The 21,321-nt window shown below is 43.8% G+C and overlaps 1 protein-coding gene across 4 annotated transcripts in view; it reads right to left on the bottom strand.

The window, feature by feature from the left end:
* F8 (coagulation factor VIII) overlaps positions 1 to 21,321 on the bottom strand; it is a 142,232-nt gene that overhangs the window by 120,163 nt on the left and 748 nt on the right. For 2 of the 4 annotated variants that reach the window (XM_061408900.1, XM_061408903.1), the window contains exons 2-3: positions 18,241 to 18,452; positions 1,947 to 2,068 (exon numbers count right to left, since the gene is read on the bottom strand). In XM_061408900.1, coding sequence (XP_061264884.1) covers positions 1,947 to 2,068; positions 18,241 to 18,386 — 268 coding nt within the window. In that variant the 5' untranslated portion in view covers positions 18,387 to 18,452. Of the gene's footprint in view, positions 1 to 1,946; positions 2,069 to 6,985; positions 7,070 to 18,240; positions 18,453 to 21,321 lie in introns of those variants that run through there. The other 2 variants (XM_061408901.1, XM_061408902.1) reach the window with 2 other exon arrangements.

The raw sequence follows: 21,321 nt of genomic DNA, 5'->3' as shown, positions 1-21,321 counted from the left end.
TCCCAACCGAGGGATTGAACCCAGGTCTCCCGCATTGTAGCAGACGCTTTACTGTCTGAGCCACCAGGGAAGTCTATACAAAGTACAGTTCAGTTCAGTTGCTCAGTCGTGTCTGACTCTTTGTGACCCCATGAACCGCAGCGTGAGGCCTACAAATGGCTTTACTGAATGGACTGGATTTAGTGGGATGAAAATATGAAACAGGTTTCTTTTTCATAGTTTTTAATTGTATGTAGAATTTCCCTTTCTCGCATTTTGAGCAATCCCAATTTTCCCCCAGGTAACCTTCACATATTAACAGTATTATCGTAGGTACTAAGAAGTCCAGTCTGGCCTCATAGCAAACTTTTGATGTTCCCTGCGATTCAGGGATTCCCCCCTCCTCCAGTTCAGCTCTGAAATAGACTCAGAAATCAGTAATGGGGAGAAAAAGATATTTGGTTAGCAGGTTCACTGCTTTCTCGCCTTCCCTCGCCAATCACCTTACTGCCTCTGGACTTTCTAAGGTTGGAGCTTAGGACAGGAGTGGAAAAAAGGCATAATTATAAGATTTTTCTTGGTCGTTTAGCGATAATGTGGCTTTGGTACCCCCTGCATGTGGCATAGGCCAAATTTCTACATCTTTCTTTCTTAGAGAACTTATGTGAGTTCTTTGAGAACTCTCTCCCTCTCAGTATGGTGACATCCTACTCCATTTCCCCCTGTCCTGTGATATGCCCTGTCCAGTTTTCACTTTATCTCTCCTCTCATTTTGTGCTTCTGAGAGTGCAATCACACAGATCTTCTCTGATGGGATCACCTAGCCCTGGCAAAAAGTCCTCTCAGGCAGGGTCTTCTTGAGGCAAGTTTTGTCCAATAATCTTCCTGGTCTCACACCTAACAGTGGCGGTGCAGTCAGCTTCTGCCATATCCCACTCTCCTTCTGACACCATAGGGGAAACTCCGCAAGACTTTGGCCTTGAAAGTTTTTTCCAGATAAAAATGAGGCACGAATCAGTATCCTCGAAGTGCCAAAAATTCTCTCAAGTTTTCTAAACGTTTCTGCTAAAGCCTCCCTCACTGCAGCTTGACATGGTGGGGAGGGGAGATCCTTCCTCTCCGTGGGGATATATACAAAATACCAAAAATGCTTTCACAGGAAATCCTCAAACCTAAAGTTTTTCATAAGTTCCTAGCCGTCTTTTATAAAACTTGAAGGTATATGATGGCCTAAAGGTTGCTGAACCAATTTGGAGCACTATCTGAACAAGTCTTGAATAGGTGGGCTGTTATCTTTCTTTAGAATTTGGGACTACTTGTCAGCTATAATTCTCAGAAATAATTCTAAGACAGGAAATCTTAACACCTTGTTACATGCTTATTTGGGCTTCCCTGGTGGCTTAGCTGTTAAAGAACCTGCCTGCAATGTGGGAGACCTGGGTTCAATCCCTGGGTTGGGAAGATTCCCCTGGAGTAGGGAAAGGCTACCCACTTCAGTATTCTGGCCTGGTGAATCCCATGAACTGTATAGTCCATGGGGGTCACCAAGAGTCAGGCATGACTGAGCAACTTTCACTTTCACATGCTTATTTGACATCTAAGTGGAGGTATCAAACAAGGAGTCTGAACTGAAGATATAAACTCGGGGGTTACTGGCATATATGATCTTTTAAAGCCATGAGCATGGATAAGACCAACTAGGAATTGAAAGCAGGGAGAAAAAAGAAAATGAACCCAGGTCCAAGATAAAGGGCACTTGAACATCTAAACACAGGAGGAGATCCAGGCAAGAAGACTGAGACCATTTGGTCAGTGTATTTCCCCAAGAGGTGGTAATAAGGGAAGGCTGACCAAGAAGATATTTTCTTTGGCAGCTGCCCTCTTAAAAAACTGCAGTCCAAGGCTGGGTAATTCTTGCAAGGAAACAAGACACCCAGTTTCACAAGAGTCAATCTTGTTTACATTACCCATCCATGGTGGCCTGGGCTTGGCGATGTTGAAAAGTTGATCCGTGAACTCTACAAACACAGTCTTTCTGTACATGACTGAGGTGTTGAATGGAAAAGGTTTGGGCACTCTGGGAGGAAACCTGTGTGAAGAGAAAAAGTCATTCATTTTGGTTGACCCTTCTCTGAACATGCTTGGAAAAATAGCTGGAGGTCATGCTTCCATCCCACTCTCCTCTACCATAAACAAGGCAGACTGGAAATGGTATCTGGATCCCTGCTAGAGACTGAATGTTTCTGTGCAGAACCCTCGCAAATGGGATTAGTGCCCTTATAAAGGACCCCCAAGAGAGATATCTCACCTCTTGTAACCATGTAAGTTACAACAAAAAATGGCATCTCTGAACCAGCAAGAGGGCTGTTACCAGACACCAAATCAGTTGGCACTCTGATCTTGGATGTCTGGCTTCCAGACTGTAAGAAATAAATGTCTATTGTTTATAAGCCACCTAGTCTATGGTATTTTGTTATAGACGCCTGGACAGACCAGGACAGGCTGTCGCTGGAATTCTCCAGGCCAGAATACTGGAGTGGGTAGCTGTTCCCTTCTCCAGGGGATCTTCCCAACCCAGGGATCGAACCCAGGTCTCCCACACTACAGGCAGATTCTTTACCAGATGAGCCAACAGGGAAGCCCAAGAATACTAGAGAGGGTAGCCTATCCCTTCTCCAGTGGATCTTCTTGACTCAGGAATCAAACTGGGACTCCTGCACTACTGGCAGATTCTTTACCAGCTGTGCTACCAGCGAAGCCCAGACAATTCATAACATCTATCAAATCAAAGAGCAAATCTTTCCTCATAGCGTAGTTGGTAAAGAATCTGCCTGCAATGCAGGAGACCCGGGCTCAATTCCTGGGTCAGGAAGATCCCCTGGAGAAGGAAATGGAAATCCACTCAAGTAATCTTCCCTGGAAAATCCCATGGACAGTGGAGCCTGGCGGGCTACAGTCCATGGGGTCACAAGAGTCGGACATGACTTAGCAACGAAACCACCACCACCATCAAATCAAAACACTGTTTTCAAAAGTCATCTGACACATTAAGTGCCATACAATAAGAAAAAGCATAAAATCAATACTCATACACTACCAGCCAAAAAACCCTTTGCCAAAACAATAACTTCATCCTTCAATTTTATCTCTAAAAAATACTACAACTTTCATCTAAGTACCTTGAATTCAATTTTTTCAGTATATACCTAAAATTACCAGATACCACCAATTATCCAAGGTGGTTCAGTGGTAAAGAATTCACCTACCAATGCAGGAGACACAAGAGACATGAGTTCGATTTCTGGGTTGGGAAGATCTCTTGGAGAAGGAAATGGCAACCTTCTCCAGTATTCTTCTCTGGAAAATTCCATAGACAGAGGAGCCTGGTGAGCTACAGTACATGGGTTTGCAGAGTTGGACACTACTGAGCATGCGCATGTGCGCGCGCGCACACACACACACACACACACACCCCACATCCATTTACACATGGATCAGCTACTGAATCAGACATTTCATAATTATGTTCAATTCAGTCACTCAGTCATGTCTGACTCTTTGCGACCCCATGAATTGCAGCACGCCAGGCCTCCCTGTCCATCACCAACTCCTGGAGTTCACTCAAACTCACGTCCATCAAGTCGGTGATGCCATCCAGCCATCTCACCTTTGTCATCCCCTTCTCCTCCTGCCCCCAATCCCTCCGAGCATCAGAGTCTTTTCCAATGAGTCAACTCTTCGCATGAGGTGGCCAAAGTACTGGAGTTTCAGCTTTAGCATCACTCCTTCCAAAGAACACCCAGGACTGGTCTCCTTTAGAATGGACTGGTTGGATCTCCTTGCAGTCCAAGGGACTCTCAAGAGTCTTCTCCAACACCACAGTTCAAAAGCATCAATTCTTTGGCGCTCAGCTTTCTTCACAGTCCAACTCTCACATCCATACATGACCACTGGAAAAACCATAGCCTTGACTAGATGGACCTTTGTTGGCAAAGTAAAGTCTCTGGTTTTGAATATGCTGTCTAGGTTGGTCATAACTTTCCTTCCAAGGAGTGTCTTTTAATTTCAAGGCTGCAGTCACCATCTGCAGTGATTTTGGAGCCCCCAAAAATAAAGTCTGACACTATTTCCACTGTTTCCCCATCTATTTCCCATGAAGTGATGGGATGCCATGATCTTAGTCTTCTGAATGTTGAGCTTTAAACCAACTTTTTCACTCTCCTCTTTCACTTTCATCAAGAGGCTTTTTAGTTCCTCTGCACTCTCTGCCATAAGGGTGATGTCATCTGCATATCTGAGGTTATTGATATTTCTCCCGGAAATCTTGATTCCAGCTTGTGCTTCTTCAAGCCCAGCGTTTCTCATGATGTACTCTGCATATAAGTTAAATAAGCAGGGTGACAGTATACAGCCTTGACGTACTCCTTTTCCTATTTGGAACCAGTCTGTTGTTCCATGTCCAGTTCTAACTGTTGCTTTCTGACCTGCATGTAGGTTGCTCAAGAGGCCTGTCAGGTGGTCTGGTATTCCCATCTCTTTCAGAATTTTCCATAGTTTGTGGTGATCCACACAGTCAAAGGCTTTTGCATAGTCAATAAAGCAGAAATAGATGTTTTTCTGGAACTCTCTTGCTTTTTCAATGATCCACCAGATGTTGGCAATTTGATCTCTGGTTCCTCTGCCTTTTCTAAAACCAGCTTGAACATCTGGAAGTTCATGGTTCACGTATTGCTGAAGCCTGGCTTGGAGAATTTTAAGCATTACTTTACTAGCATATGAGATGAGTGCAATTGTGCAGTAGATTGAGCATTTGTTGGCATTGCCTTTCTTTGGGATTGGAATGAAAACTGACCTTTTCCAGTCCTGTGGCCACTGCTGAGTTTTCCAAATTTGCTGACATATTGAGTGCAGCACTTTCACAGCATCATCTTTCAGGATTTGAAATAGGTCAACTGGAATTCCATCACCTCCACTAGCTTTGTTCTTAGTGATGCTTTCTAAGGCCCACTTAACTTCACATTCCAGGATGTCTGGCTCTATGTGAGTGATCATATCATCGTGTTTATCTGGGTCGTGAAGCTCTTTTTTGTACAGTTCTTCTGTGTATTCTTGCCACCTCTTCTTAATATCTTCTGCTTCTGTTAGGTCCATACCATTTCTGTCCTTTATCGAGCCCATCTTTGCATGAAATGTTTCCTTGGTATCTCTAAATTTCTTGCAGAGATCTCTAGTCTTTCCCATTCTGTTGTTTTCCTCTATTTCTTTGCACTGATCGCTGAGGAAGGCTTTCTTATCTCTTCTTGCTATTCTTTGGAACTCTTCATTCAGATGCTTGTATCTTTCCTTTTCTCCTTTGCTTTTCACTTCTCTTCTTTTCACAGCTATTTGTAAGGCCTCCCCAGACAACCATTTTGCTTTTTTGCATTTCTTTTCCATGGGGATGGTCTTGATCCCTGTCTCCTGTACAATGTCACGAACCTCTGTCCATAGTTCATCAGGCACTCTATCTATCAGATCTAGTTCCTTAAATCTATTTCTCACTTCCACTGTATAATCATAAGGAATTTGATTTAGGTCATACCTGAATGGTCTAGTGGTTTTCCCTACTTTCTTCAACTTAAGTCTGAATTTGGCAATAAGGAGTTCATGATCTGAGCCACAGTCAGCTCCCGGTCTTGTTTTTGCTGACTGTATAAAGCTTCTCCATGTTTGGCTGCACAGAATATAATCAGTCGATTTCAGTGTTGCCCATCTGGTGATGTCCATGTGTAGAGTCTTCAACTCAATGAAACTAAGCCATGCACTGTGGGGCCACCCAAGACAGGCGGGTCATGGTGGAGAGGGCTGACAGAATGTGGTCCACTGGAGAAGGGAATGGCAAACCACTTCAGTATTCTTGCCTTGAGAACTCCATGAACAGTATGAAAAGGCAAAATGATAGGATACTGAAAGAGGAACTCCCCAGGTCAGTAGGTGCCCAATATGCTACTGGAAATCAGTGGAGAAATAACTCCAGAAAGAATGAAGGGATGGAGCCAAAGCAAAAACAATACCCAGCTGTGGATGTGACTGGTGATAGAAGCAAGGTCTGATGCTGTAAAGAGCAATATTGCATAGGAACCTGGAATGTCAGGTCCATGAATCAAGGCAAATTGGAAGTGGTCAAACAGGAGATGGCAAGAGTGAACATCGACATTCTAGGAATCAGCAAACTAAAATGGACTGGAATGGATGAATTTACCTCAGATGGCCATTTTATCTACTACTGCGGGCAGGAATCCCTTAGAAGAAATGGAGTAGCCATCATGGTCAACAGAAGAGTCTGGAATGCAGTACTTGGATGCAATCTCAAAAACGACAGAATGATCTCTGTTCATTTCCAAGCAAAGCATTCAATATCACAGTAATCCAAGTCTATGCCCCAACCAGTAACGCTGAAGAAGCTGAAGTTGAACAGTTCTATGAAGACCTACAAGACCTTTTAGAACTAACATCCCCCCAAAAGATAATTATGTTAATGTTCCCCAAATGTTATTCTTTGCCTCAATTATTAAAACTCTTTTAGGTTAAGGCTGATACCCAACTGTTTCCTGTCTCCCTATCTGACAAGTTAGGTTTACATGTCCTCGGGCCCAGTCTAGTTTGAGTAATCAAAAGGACTATGGTGAATCATAGCAAAGAAAGCCCCAGCCAAACTGGCAGAAAATACAAAATGGTTGTAGGTGATTATGTCTACTCACTGATTTTCATGTGCCGATTTTTTTACCCCATGGAGTAGTTTTGCAGTTTTTTACATGCCATAGAAGGCTCTCTTCCTGGTTTATGCTCTGACCACCTAATTCTTGTCTGTCATCATATTTTTACCAATTGGTAATCTTTCAACAAGCCAAGGAAGTGTAGGCAAGAGGCATGAACATTTGAGTTATAAAGATTCATATGGAGAAAACAAGGCTCTTGCCTTGACAGAAAGCTTTCACGTGGAGAGTCAAAAAAATTGAGCACTTACCCCCTGCAAATGTATATTCATTCACTTATAAACCATGTACTGCATGCCACTGTACCATCCCAGGACACATGCTAGAAATATGCAAAAAGAGAGGCTTTAAAGGTATATAAATAAATGTAGAGTGGGTGTTGTTTCTTGTCTTATTGCCCCTCAGGGGTTTTGCAAAACAGGATATACGAGAGATTGAGAATGGTACAAAGGACAACAATAAAGATAAATTGCTAAAAAGAGTGGCAGCTTCTGATTGTGGGTATTGGTATACTTGGAGTGATAGGCACACTATACTTGGGATTACCATGCAGTGAAATAAATAACAAGGCATCTCACATTTATTACTTACTTCTTTCTCAACCTTATGCTAAAACAAAAATTTCAGCATTCCTTTGAGGAGTAGCCACACCAGAGAATAATTTATTCTCATAAGAAATTTTTTTGTTTGTTTGTTTTCTTAGAAAGGTTTTAGTGGGAATACTGATGTAGAAAAGGCAAATGCAATCTAAAATGGTAAAAGTTGCTAAATTGGAAAATCACTGACCTACAGGGATTGTAAACTTTTCCCAACTTTTTGTTGCAGTAAAACATACAAAACATAGTATTTACTATCTTAAACATTGTTAAGTATACATTCCATTAGTACTAAGTATATTAATTTTATTAAAGTAACGATAACCATCCCCACCACCCTTCTGCATAACTCTTTTTACCTTGCAAAACTGAAAGTCTAACTCCTCAGTGCCCACTTCCTCCAGGTCCTGAAACCATTAGTCTACTTTCTGTTTCTATAGAGTTCACTACTGTAAGCACCTCATGCAAGTGGAATCACACAGTATTTGTCTTTTTGTGACCGGTTGATTTCACTGAGCAGAAACTCTTCAGTGTTCAATTATTTTGCAGTAGGTGTAATAATTCTCTTCTTTTTCAAGCCTCAGTACTATTCCATTTGATGTATATATCACTTTTTTTTTAATGTATTCATTCATCGATGGATATTTGGGTTGCTTCCATGTTTTACTTATTGAGAATAATGCTACTATGAACATGGGTGTACAAACAGCTCAAGACTCTGCCTTCAATTATTTTGAGTCCATACTCAGAATTAGAATTGCTGAGTCATATGACAACACGAATGGAAGGGCAGGGAAGAGTGGCAAGAAAAGGGGTAGACCCAGACAGACACACGGGACAGCCACTCACGGAAGGATGCTCCATGAGCCCGAGATGGGGTCAAGACCGAGGAGGAAGGATCAGCCAAGGAAGTGAGGTAGACGCCTCTTCAGAAAACGGAAGGGTTTGGCTGAGCCTGAACATGGGAGCGTGCACTTAACATTTCCCTTCCTCCACGTAAAGTCAAGATGGTCGGAAGCACAAGAGAAAGTGGCCAAGTGATGCAGAGGCGCAGAGGAAGACCTCTGAAGCCTTGCAGGGGTCAAACATCAAGATTGACTGCAAATGCTCTTCCCAAGTGTGTGCGGACCTCTTTCAGGGAGGCTGACTGAAAAGGCCAAGAGGAGGAAGGAAGGAAGACCTCATCTTGAACTTTGAATAAAGATGTCATTGAGAGGTGCCATCAGGGGATCTAGGAGACCATTCTTCTGGCCCTTTTCAAATGCGATCTAGTGAATTAAAAGATAAGTGACTCCCCGCCTCCCTCCCATCCCAGAGAGCCTTGCAACTCAGTCCATCCCAGGCTTTCCAGATCGCCCCAGAAAGCACATGCCCAGCGAGCAGCTTGGCCAGCCCAAGGCCGGGACAGATGACTCTGCGCTGGCTGAGGGCCTGAAGCCAGCATGCTGATAAGGAAGCCCTTCCAGTAAAATCAGCTGATTCACGGAGCACGGAGTGGAGACCTGCATGGATTGCAGCTGAATGAGCGGATCCTCAACAGCCCATCTCATCTAGTCCTGCTACACGGTCGCTGGTACCTCACGTTACACTTACAGCCATGTCAGGGATCCCTGGAAACCAGCTGCTAAGGGGAGAAAAAACTCTGAGCTTTATTTCCAGATGGGTCAGCTTGCTGTGGGGCTTCCCAGGTAGCTCAATGGTAAAGAACCTGCCCGCAAAGCAGGAGATCCGGGTTCGATCCCTGGGTTGGGAAGATACCCTGGTGGAGGAAATGGCAACCCATGCCAGGATTCTGACCTGAAGAATCCCATGGACAGAGGAGCCTGGCGGGCTACAGTCCATGGAGTCGTAGAGTCAGACACGACTGAAGCGACTGATCACACACACACACACAGCTTGATACCCAGGGGCAAGCCAAAAATGGACTGACGCTGTATTACAGCCCCACTCAGGGTTGGACTTAACAGAGAGTGGAGAAGGAATATCCCCTAATGGGCCACAGTTTGGCTAAAGTTGTTGCTTCTTCACTTTGAACAGAAAGAGAAACAGCCAAATATATTGAGACTGATGGACAGCAGCAGATAGCTTGACTGTCTGTTCAGGAGCCTAGAAGGAAAAGGAGTGGAAAGTCAGGGACACTAATGTCTGGAGCCAAAGCATGTTAGTCAGTGGGTGCAAAATAAAAAGACCTGCATGTCCTATGTTCATGCCTCAGACAGTATCTATTGTGGAAGAAGCATAAAAGAATAACATAGACAACATGACTGACTGTTACCATTAGCCAGCCTTGACACATGTCATCTCTGTGCTGTCAAGATATAAGCTAAGTGGCTATGGAGAGAATTAGTGAATGGTCCCAAAAGCAAAGTTTCCCACTGACTAAGGCTGCAGCCATGAATTAAAAAGAAGCTTACTCCTTGGAAGAAAAGTTATGACCAAGTTAGACAGCATATTAAAAAACAGAGACATTATTTTGCCAATAAAGGTCCATCTAGTCAAAGCTATGGTTTTTCTAGTAGTCATGTATGGATGTGATTGTTGGACTATAAACAAAGCTGAGCACCGAAGAATTGATGCTTTTGAACTGTGGTGTTGAAGAATTTTGAGAGTCCCTTGGACTGCAAGGAGATACAACCAGTCCATCCTAAAGGAAATCAGTCCTGAATATTCATTGGAAGGACTGATGTTGAAGCTGAAACTCCAATACTTTGGCCACCTGATGCGAAGAGCTGACTCATTTGAAAAGACACTGAAGAGCTGACTCATTTGAAAAGACACTGATGCTGGGAAGATTGAAGGCAGGGGGAGAAGGGGATGACAGGATGAGATGGTTGGTGTCATCACCGACTCAATGGACATGAGTTTGAGTAAACTCCAGGAGTTGGTGATGGACAGGGAGGCCTGGCGTGCTGCGGTTCCTGGTGTCACAAAGAGTCGGACACTACTGAACAACTGAAGTGAACTGAACTGCAGGCTCATTTAACTAGTGTCACCTCCAAAAATCCAACCCACCAGCAAGAGAAACCACTGCTGAATTCCCAGTTGGTCCATCATGCACACTAGCCAAATATTTGGTGGCAAAATGATTGCCTTAAATCCCTTCCATCCTAGCAGGGCTGGCGCTTCATTCTGGTGGGAAGAGACATGTATTCCAGGGATATGTTAGCTTTCCTGCCTGCTGGGTCTCAGCTAGCACAGGCACCTGAGGACTCACCGAGGGTTTGATTCACTGATTCAGGATCCCATATGACATCCTAACAGATTGGGACCAGTGTACAGCAAAGGAGGTGATGCAGTGAGCCCACGACCATGGCATTGATTGGATTTATCGGATGCCACCCCATCCAGATGCTGGGAGGGATTGGGGGCAAGAGGAGAAGGGGACGACAGAGAATGAGATGGCTGGATGGCATCACTGACTCGATGGACATGAGTCTGAGTGAACTCCAGGAGTTGGTGATGGACAGGGAGGCCTGGCGTGCTGCGATTCATGGGGTCGCAAAGTCGGACACGACTGAACGACTGATCTGATCTGATCTAATCTGACCCTATCCAGAAACTGCCAGACAGAGAAAGGAATTGGAGGACCTCTCTACCTAAAGCTCCACGAAGCTAGAGGGTCAGCCTCCAAGGTGCCGGATATGCACTGATTCAGAGATGCTTTGGGGGCCCCAATGAGAACACAGGCATTTAGGAACCAAAGAATGACAGCAAACAAATCTCTTTTCCCCTGTGACCCACCCAGGGAGTCTGTGCTGCCCGTCCCCGCCTGCAGCTCTGTTTGGGCTCAGCGATTCCAGAAGGTCCTTGCAGCTAAACACAGGGGTCTCACTGACTGAGAAGCCAGGGGCGCCCCTTGGGTACCTGGGACTACCTTACCCAAGGAGCGGAGCGCCAGAGGAGCCCACGGGGAACCGCCAAGAAGAGGAGGTGGGTACCGCCCCCCGGGAGGCGGGCAGGACTGGGTCACACCCCTGGGCAGCCCCCACAGCTGAGGGGCACAGTGCAGCGGCCCCTGGGACCTGGAGCAGTTGCCCCCGATACACGTGAGGACATGGAGGGTGAGTGGGTGGGGGCCGAGATGGAGACGAGGTTGCGGGGGTGGGGAATGGCCCGGAAAGTGCTCGAACCCGGCCACCTGGGCTCTGGGTGCTGCTGGAGGCCCACCCCCACCCTCGCCCCCGCCTAGAGCTCAGGTCTCTTCTAGAAGCCGATGCCCCGCCTACAGTGGCCTGGACGTCCCCTCCCCATAGCAGCCCACGGGCCCTTCCCAGGGAGGCCACACCCACCCCAGAGCAGACTGCACCCCTTTCTGGAGCAGGCCTCGCCCCTCTTCAGAGCAGGCCACACCCCCTCCCAGGATAGTCAGGGTTCAGTGGAACCGGTGGCTGAGTTTGTTTTTTGGGCTCCAAAATCACTGCAGATGGTGACTGCAACCATGAAATTAAAAGACGCTTACTCCTTAGAAGGAAAGTTATGACCAACGTAGACAGTATATTAAAAAGCAGAGACATTACTTTGTCAACAAAGGTCCATCTAGTCAAGGCTGTGGTTTTTCCGGTAGTCATGTATGGATGTGAGAGTTGGACCATAAAGAAAGCTGAGCGCCAAAGAACTGATGCTTTTGAACTGTGGTGTTGGAGAAGACTCTTGAGAGTCCCTTGGACAGCAAGGAGATCCAACCAGTCCATCCTAAAGGAGATCAGTCCTGGGTGTTCATTGGAAGGACTGATGTTGAAGCTGAAACTCCAGTACTTTGGCCACCTCATGCGAAGAGCTGACTCATTTGAAAAGACCCTGATGCTGGGAAAGATTGAGGGCAGGATGAGAAGGGGATGACAGAAGATGAGATGGTTGGATGGCATCACTGACTCAATGGACATGAGTTTGGGTAAACTCTGGGAGTTGGTGACTGGCAGGGAGGCCTGGTGTGCTGTGGTTCATGGGGTCGCAAAGAGTTGGCCATGACTGAGTGACTGAACTGAATGGCTGATCATTACGGAGATACAGGGGCCTGGTGGCCTTGGCCCAACCGGGACAACTCAGAAGGGTCAGCTGAGCTCCAGAGTTCCGTGGAGGGCTGGCCTGCACGGCGGCCCAGTTTCTCCCTCTGCCCACTCCTTCTTCCTTGGGTATTGATCCCAAGACAACTCTAAATAACATTCCTACAGGACAATCTCTATCTCACAGTCTGCTTCTAGGGAACTCAATCTGTGACACTAATTAATATTTCAATGTGCTCTAATTTCATCCATCCCTGGAAATTTCCATGGCACTAGCTTTGGCATAGACCTACAGGGCTTTTAGTCATTGAAACTTGAGTTGATTTGTCCCATCTCCTGGCAACCTTGAGGCACAGTCATCAACTCCTCCCTCGAGTTTGTTCCCTTCTCCTCTGCCTAGTCCATCTCCTTGATTCTGCTGAGTCTGTCTTACCCAGTTTCTCTGAAGTTGCCAGTGATTTCTAACAAGACTCAGATCTATGTCCAGAGATAGGTATTTTGCTACACACTAGCACAGTGCTTTCACTTTAATATTTCTGACTAAAATGAAAATCTAAGACATAAAAAGTGTTTACTAGATTAAGAGCTTGGAAGACCAGAGAAGGAACAGGATCACCAGTACACAGAAACAATTTTTTTCTCTCTCTGAGGGAAAAGGGAAAAATCAAAAGCTAGATAAAAGAACAAGGTTGTGCAACAGAGAAAACAGAAGGCCTAGGCCCTAGTCAACTTGGACGTGATTTATAACTCCGATTCAGCATAATCTGCACAGTAAGTGACAAAATGTTCCCAGGTTCACAGGTTTTACTCTTTCCTAACTTATGTGGGGTTTTGTTTGTGTATTTCCCTTGGGCTTTGATATATAAATCTTGCCAAATATATTTCACAACAATGTCCTTGACGTGAACTGTTCTTTCACATTTTATCTAAAATCCATCGGAAAACCTATTATATTCCCTGACCTTTGCTTAGAAGAAGTTGAGCAGCTGCAGGAATAGATAATATAAAACTGAATTTCCCAGATGTTTATTTCAAGTCTTGGCAGACGTTGTCAGGATATGTTCAGAGTCAGCTTATCCTGTTAATCAGTATCAAAATAATCTGGACTATAAAATGGTATCATCAAAATAAAATTCTATCAACTTTTTCCTGGTAAATACATGTGACTGCCTATAAAACAAAAGAAATCTAGATACTAAATAAATCGTTTTCTCCATTCAGTTTTATACACAGACTGTGTGATTCACTATACCTCAACCTGCATGCTATAATACAAGCACAACATATGAAGTACAATTATCTCAACACTAATTTTTAAATAGTCCAATATTAACAGATAAATGGCCAATGGTTCATTTAGATACCAGGCTACTGATCATCTGGGCCTCTACTTCAGGATCAGTCACACTGCACAACCACAGGCTTGGATCCCTTACTTAAACTATCCACAAAAATTAACTCAAATAACTCAATATAAGAGCTAAAACTATAAAACTCTTAGAAGAAAGCACTGGTATAAATCTCTGTGACTTTGGATTTGGTAATAGCTTTTTAGATATGATACCAAGAACACAAGCAACTAGCAGAAAAAAATAGATAAATTGGAATTCATCAAAATGAAAATCTTTGTGCTGTGAGAAAATTTTGAAAACAAGTGTACTTGTATCCAGAATATATAAAGAATTCTCAAAACTCAACAATAATAAGACAACCCAATGTAAAAACGGGCTAAATATTTGCATCATTATGTTATTAAATAATATACAGGAATGGTCAATCACAAATGTAAAGATGCTCAGTATCTTTAGTATCAGAGAAATGTAAAATTAAACATACAGTAAGATATCAGCACATAGTCATTAAAATAACTAAACTACTTCAGTTCAGTTCAGTCACTCAGTCGTGTCTGACTCTTTGAGACCCCATGAACTGCAGCATGCCAGGCCTCCCTGTCCATCACCAACTCCTGGAGTTTACCCAAACTCATGTCCAATGAGTCAGTGATGCCATCCAACCATCTCATCCTCTGTCTAGCAACATCTCATACCCAGTATGTGTTGCAACTGGCACTTTCATGCATTGCTGATGAGAGTACAAAATGGTATAATCATTCCAGAAATCTGTTCATAGTGTCTTATAAAGTTAAATGTGCATTTTCACATGATCCAGCGATTTCACTCATTGAATATGCAGCTAAGATAAATGAAAGCGGATGGCCACACAAACACTTGTACAGGAATGTTCACAGCAGGTTTATTTATATTAACCCCTGGAAACAAGTCAAAGGTTAATGTGGCAGTGAAAAAGTATACATTGTGATATATTCCCTCAAAAGAGCAGTAATCAGCAATAAAAAGGACAGAACAACTTCATGTGACAGCCTGAGCAAATTTCCAAAATCCAGATACTGAAGAGTGCATACTGTATGAATTTACTGATATAAAAGTCTTGTAAAGTCAAAAGCAAATTTGTAATTCCAGAAAGGAGCTTGTTGCCTGGTGCCAGGTCAAGGTAGACAGACTTACTAAAAGGCTGCAGGATGATTGATTGGGGTGGTGTTTATGTAACTGGTATGATTTGTCAAAACTTCTCAAACTGCACATTTAAAAATCTGTGTGTTTCACTATATGTAAATTATACCTGTGGTAGGGAAAATGTCTCTCGTGACCTCTGCCCCTTGGCATTATGCTCAGGAATATGTTCTGTTAGGTAGCAGAAGAAACTTGACAGATGGAATTAAGGTTGTTAATCAGTTGATCTTGAGATGGGAGAGGATCTTGAAATGTCTGGGTGGGTCCAATGTAACCATGAGGATTCTTAAAAGTGGAAGAGGGAGACAGAGCAGAAGTTTTAACAGATGTCATGGAGATTGAAGTTAGATCTGAAGCATGAAAGAGACTTGATGTACACTTGTTAGCATGAAGATAGAGGGCACTGCATGGAAACTGAAAGAAGGAACTAAATTCCAGTTGAGCATGGAAGTGGGTTTCCCCCTACTCCCCCAAGCTGGAGCCTCCAGTAAGGACCATAGCCCTGTGAACACCTTGATTTTGGCCTTGTATGATCCCAAGTCGAGTTCCTAGTTGAGCCCACCTGGATTTCTGACCCACTGAAACTGTGAGATAATAAGTAGATGTTATTGCAAACTGCTACGAACAAAGCTAGTGGAGGGGATGGAATTCCAGTTGAGCTACTTCAAATCCTAAAAGATGATGCTGTGAAAGTGCTGCACTCAATATGCAAGCAAATATAAAAACTCAGCAGTGGTGACAGGACTGGGAAAGGTCAGTTTTCACTCCAATCTCAAAGAAGGGCAGTGCCAAAGAATGTTCAAACTACTGCACAATTGCACTCATTTCATATGCTAGCATGCTGCTAAGCTAAGTCACTTCAGTCATGTCCGACTCTGTGCGACCCCATAGATGGCAGCCCACCAGGCTCCCCGTCTCTGGGATTCTCCAGGCAAGAATACTGGAGTGGGTTGCCATTTCCCTCTCCAATGCATGAAAGGGAAAAGTGAAAGGGAAGTCGCTCAGTTGTGTCCAACTCTTAGCGACCCCATGGACTGCAGCCTACTGGGCTCCTCCGTCCATGGGATTTTCCAGGCAAGAGTACTGGAGTGGGTTGCCATTGCCTTCTCATGCTAGCATAGTAATGCTCAAAATTCTCAAAATGCTCAAGCCAGGCTTCAACAGTATGTGAACCAAGAATGTTCAGATGTTCAAGCTGGATTTAGAAAAGGCAGAGGAATCAGAAATCAAATAGCGAACATCTGCTGAATCATAGAAAAAGCAAGAGAATTCAAGAAAAACATCTACTTCTGCTTCATTGATGATGCTAAAGCCTTTGTGTGGATCTCAGCAAACAGTGGAGAATTCTTAAAGAGATGGGAATAACAAACCACCTTACCTACCTCCTGAAAAACCTGTATGCAGGTCAAGAAGCAACAGTTAGAACCAGACATGGAACAACAAACTGGTTCCAAATTGGGAGAGGAGTACGACAAGGCTGTATACTGTCACCCTGCTTATTTAACTTATATGCAGAGTACATCATGAGAAACGCTGGGCTGGATGAAGCACAAGCTGGAATCAAGATTGCCAGGAGAAATATCAATAACCTCAGATACGCAGATGACACCACCCTTATGGCAGAAAGAGAACAGGAACAAAAGAGGCTCTTGATGAAAGTGAAAGAGGAGTAAAAAAGCTGGCTTAAAACTCAACATTCAAAAAACGGAGATCACGGCATCCTGTCCCATCATTCATGGCAAATAAATGGGGAAACAATGGAAACAGTGATGAACTTTATTTTCTTGGGCTCCAAAATCACTGCAGGTGGTGACTGCAGCCACAAAATTAAAAGACACTTGCTCCTTGGAAGAAAAGCTATGACAAAACTAGATAGCATATTAAAAAGCAGATATATTGCTTTGCTGACAAATGTCTGAATAGTCAAAGCTATGGTTTTTCCAGTAGTTATGTATGGATGTGAGAATTGGACTATAAAGAAGGCTGAGCACCAAAGAATTGATGCTTTTGAAGTGTGGTGTTGGAGAAGACTCTTGAGAGTCCCTTGGACTGCAAGGAGATCCAACCAGTCCATCCTAAAGGAAATCAGTCCTGAATATTCATTGGAAGGACTGATGCTGAAGCTGAAACTCCAATACTTTAGCCATCTGATGTGAAAAACTGACTCATTGGAAAAGATCCTGATGCTGGAAAAGATTGAAGGCAGAAGAAAGGGAAAGAAATTTTACATAGTCATTAAATTGACTTGCACAGGATTCCATTAGGTGTTAATGAGTGAGAAAAATGTATAGTATCCTATTTTTGTAAAACAATGACAAAGAAAACCTTTATTTGCATATATGTGCAAACATGTGTGTTCATGAATCTATATTACCATACTAGGGCTACCCGATTGGGGATAATCAAGAAGCAGGTTCAGGTAGAAGAAATGTAGGGAGCAAAGCAAGCAGAACAAAAAAGATTGTAACACTTGTATGACATGACCATATATAATATTTACATTACCATCAAGTATGTACTGGGCTTAAAACTTTATAATACACATTTAAAGAAAACACAACAAAATTGTAAATAAATGTTTCAGCATTCAACTCAATAAGCAAACAATTAGATCAACAAAATGAACCAAAGGAAGTAAGGAAGAAGAACTGATGAAAATAAAAGTGGAAATTGATGGACCCAAAAGAGGCAGGTTCCTGACAAAAGCAATACAATCCAGAAACGTCCTGAAAATATTACTTGTAAGAGAGGTAACGAGAACATACACAAGCTAAGAACAGAGATATAACTACAGACACAAAAGAGGTTAACAATATCACATGACTACTATGTGACTTGATTCCAATACACTATAAAATCCAGGCATAATGGATTGCTTTCTAGGAAAATGTATATAAATAAACATTGACCGAAGAATAGGTAGAAAATCTGACTAAATCAATGACCACAGATAATATTGGAAAGATTATTTAATCCTACTCTTACAAAATGTGCCAGAACCCAGAAAAGATGAAAAGCTTCTGAATTCATGGTTAATACTATCTTTACACCAAAACTGGGTAATACTGATGGGTCTTGTTGCTCTTCTCCCTGATAGAAGTTTTGTTCCATCTCTTACGCTTCTTGCCTCTCTGCCCTCACTCTATCCCACTCTCCAGTTTCCAGAGTGGCAGCATGTGACAAAGAGTAGCAATGGACAAGATAGGGGAAAAAAATCAACAAATAGGTTATATCTACGAAAAGGATTGGCAGTGACTTGGAAATGCTCTTTAGGGCTTCAGTAGTATCACAGCCACTGTAACCCATGTCTGTATCTTCCGCCAGCCAGAGTCCCACACCCACCATCCTGCCCAGCACCTCAAGAACCTGGGTTTACCTTGTGTTCACATGCAGCTCACTGAGCAGTTCACTTTGCATATAGTCCCAGGAGAGTTCCACTGCACCCAGGTAGTATCTTCTGATGGCACTGAAGCTGCATGGCCAGAGGCACAGAAAGAAGCAGGTAGAGAGCTTGATGTGCATGGCTCTGATGGCTGGAAAATGTTCAACTGGAGAAGCGAAAAATCAGTTCTCTAAAAACATCCTAGGCTTCCAGGAGGCAAAAAAAAAAAAAAAAGGTAAATTTTCTATGATTTCGTGAAAAGTTCCAAAGTTTTTGGAAAGGACATTAGGGGACTTAAGAACGGCATGAGAGCTCAGCAGTGGCAGATAGGATTGCTTCCTTTTGGGTGATGGGAAGCCACCACAGGAAGAAGTGAGTAGGAAGAGGAAGGCTGAGCTCAAGCTTAACCCATTCACCTCTGAAAGCAGCAGGGGCCCAAGACTGTTGCTTTGATCAGAACTTTGGAGAAAAGGAAGAAGTGGGCTCAGGTGAAGAGGATCACCAAGCTGTCTTCATATTCCTGGTGGCCTCCAACCCTCTTTCTTACCAGCAGGAAGAAGAGACACTCAGGATGTCGAAGATTCTGGAATCTGTGCATGAGCAAGAGCAACCTGCATGCTAAGAGTTGCCCCTGCTTCTCCCCTTGCCCCTCACGCAGACACCACTGAATGACCTTTAAAACCATAAAGCAGATCCAGTCAGTTCTTTGCCCAGAACCCTCCACTGGCTTCTGACCTCATTCAGAGCAATAGCTTACATTTGGACCATGTCCTAGAATCTTCCCTAAGGGATTCCCTGGTGGCTCAGATGGTAAAGCATCTGCCCACAATGTGGGAGACCCATGTTCGATCCCTGGGTCGGGAAGATCCCCTGGAGAAGGCAATGGCCACCCTCTCCAGTACTCTTGCTTAGAAAATTCCATGGATGGAGGAGCCTGGTGGACTACAGTCCATGGGGTCACAAAGAGTGGGGCATGACTGAGGGACTTAACTTTAGAGTCTTCCTGATGGTTTGCATGTCCTTTTCTCCTACCTCTAAGGTTTCACCTCAGTCTGGCTACTGGCCTTCTTGTTCTAAAACACTGAGCACCTGAATCTTAGCACCTGCCATCTCCTCTACCTGAAACACCTTTCCCCAGGTCACCACATGGTTTCACTCTCCTGGCTCAAGTTTTGCCTTCTAATGAGCTCACATGTGGACCTGTGCCTTGACACTATACGCTCTCTCTCTACATTGGCGCCATCAATATGTGGGCCATATTGATGGGCTTCATTTTCCTACAGAGCACTCAGAACTACCTAGCTTTCATGTATTTATGTTTCTGGCACCATTTCTACCTGATGCTTCTTTTTTTTCCAAAATGTGACTTTTGGTTTATTTTTTTAAATATAAATTTATTTATTTTAATTGGAAGTTAATTACTTTACAATATTGTATTGGTTTTTGCCATACATCAACATGAATACGCCATGGGTATACACGTGTTCCCCATCCTGAACCCCCTTCCCCATACCATCCCTCTGGGTCATCCCAGTGCACCAGCCCCAAGCATCCAGTATCATGCATCAAACCTGGACTGGCGATTCATTTCATATATGATATTATACATGTTTCAATTCCATTCTCCCAAATCATCCCACCCTCTCCCTCTCCCTCTCCCACAGAGTCCAAAAGACTGTTTTATACATCTGTGTCTCTTTTGCTGTCTCACATACAAGGTTATCGTTACCATCTTTCTAAATTCCATATACGCTTCTTAAGGTTGTTTACATTTGGCCAGAGTATAGGCTGTATTCCCTTACATAAAAATATAGCCATGCTGCACTCAAGCAGAAACCCTACTCAGTTTAATGCATATTAGCAGGTATGAGAGCCTCCCCTAAGGGTCTCAAAGTACAGGAGCTAATAAGAATCTTTGTCAGGGTTTCTATAAGAAGTGTTATCATGCAGAGTCCAGTTGTACACAGATAAGAATTGGCTGGGAGAAATTGGCAAGGTATTGTCAGGCTTGGAAACAATCAGGAAGAAACCCCCTTGGTTAAATATTTGCTGAGACCTTCTCTCTGCTAGGCACAACATTGCAGAGATAATAGTGGGCATGTAATATATTCCAGGAAGTCTTCTAAGTGCTTTCTAAGGCAACAAGCATTCTTGTCTTCATCATACAGGTCATGAAACTGAAGCATGGAGAGGTTAGGGATCTTGGCCATGGTCACACAGTTTGTAAACTGTAGCATTAAAAAACCATTTAATCTAGCTCCAGAAGCCATGCTCCTAACCCTTTTTCTATACGTCCATGCTTCAGAGATGAATAAAATCCAGTTCCTGCCTTATGGTAGTCATAGCATAGCCCCGTAGATAGAAAAGTAGATACATAGTTACTATGAGGGTCAGTTGCCTAGTCGTGTCTGACTCTTTGAAGCCCCACGGACTGTAGTCCGCCAGGCTTCTCTGTCCATGGAATTCTTCAGGCAAGAATATTGGAGTGTGTAGCCACCTCTGCCAGAGGATCTTCCTGATCTAGGGATCGAACTCAGGTGTCCTGTGTTGCAGGCAGATTCTTTACAGTCTGAGCCACCAGGAAAGCCTCTAGTTACAAAAGAGTGTGATAATTATGGCAGTGACGCTGGCGACTCTTGGACATGAGTTTGAGTAAGCTCCAGGAGTTGGTGATGGACAGGGAAGCCTGGCGAGCTGCAGTCCATGGGGTCACAAAGAGTCGGACACGACTGAGCGACTGAACTGAACTATGTCAGATGCTTTACACATTATGTGACTTAATCCTCACAGTGAGACTGCAAAGTAAGTACAGGTGCAGCATCTAAGGGGCAGAGTGGTTAAGTGGTTCGCCAAAGAGCACACAATGGCTCATTTGTCCTAATCAGGCACGGTCCTACGCAAACACCGTCCCAGGCACCGGGTGCACAGCAGGGAAAACCATCAACTGAGAGAGGCTAAGCAATACCTGTAAGACAGGGGTCCCTTATGCATGTCAGGTGAACTAAGAACTGCGCCCAAAAAGAAAGTAAAGTATGAGAAGGGGAAGGAGGGATGAACCAGGTCGCAATTTTAAAT

Source organism: Bos javanicus, chromosome X (genome assembly GCF_032452875.1).
Source record: "Bos javanicus breed banteng chromosome X, ARS-OSU_banteng_1.0, whole genome shotgun sequence".
NCBI classification, from domain to species: Eukaryota; Metazoa; Chordata; class Mammalia; order Artiodactyla; family Bovidae; genus Bos; species Bos javanicus.
The sequence above is the reverse complement of the archived record's forward strand: the minus strand, read 5'-3'. Positions and strand labels throughout refer to the sequence as shown.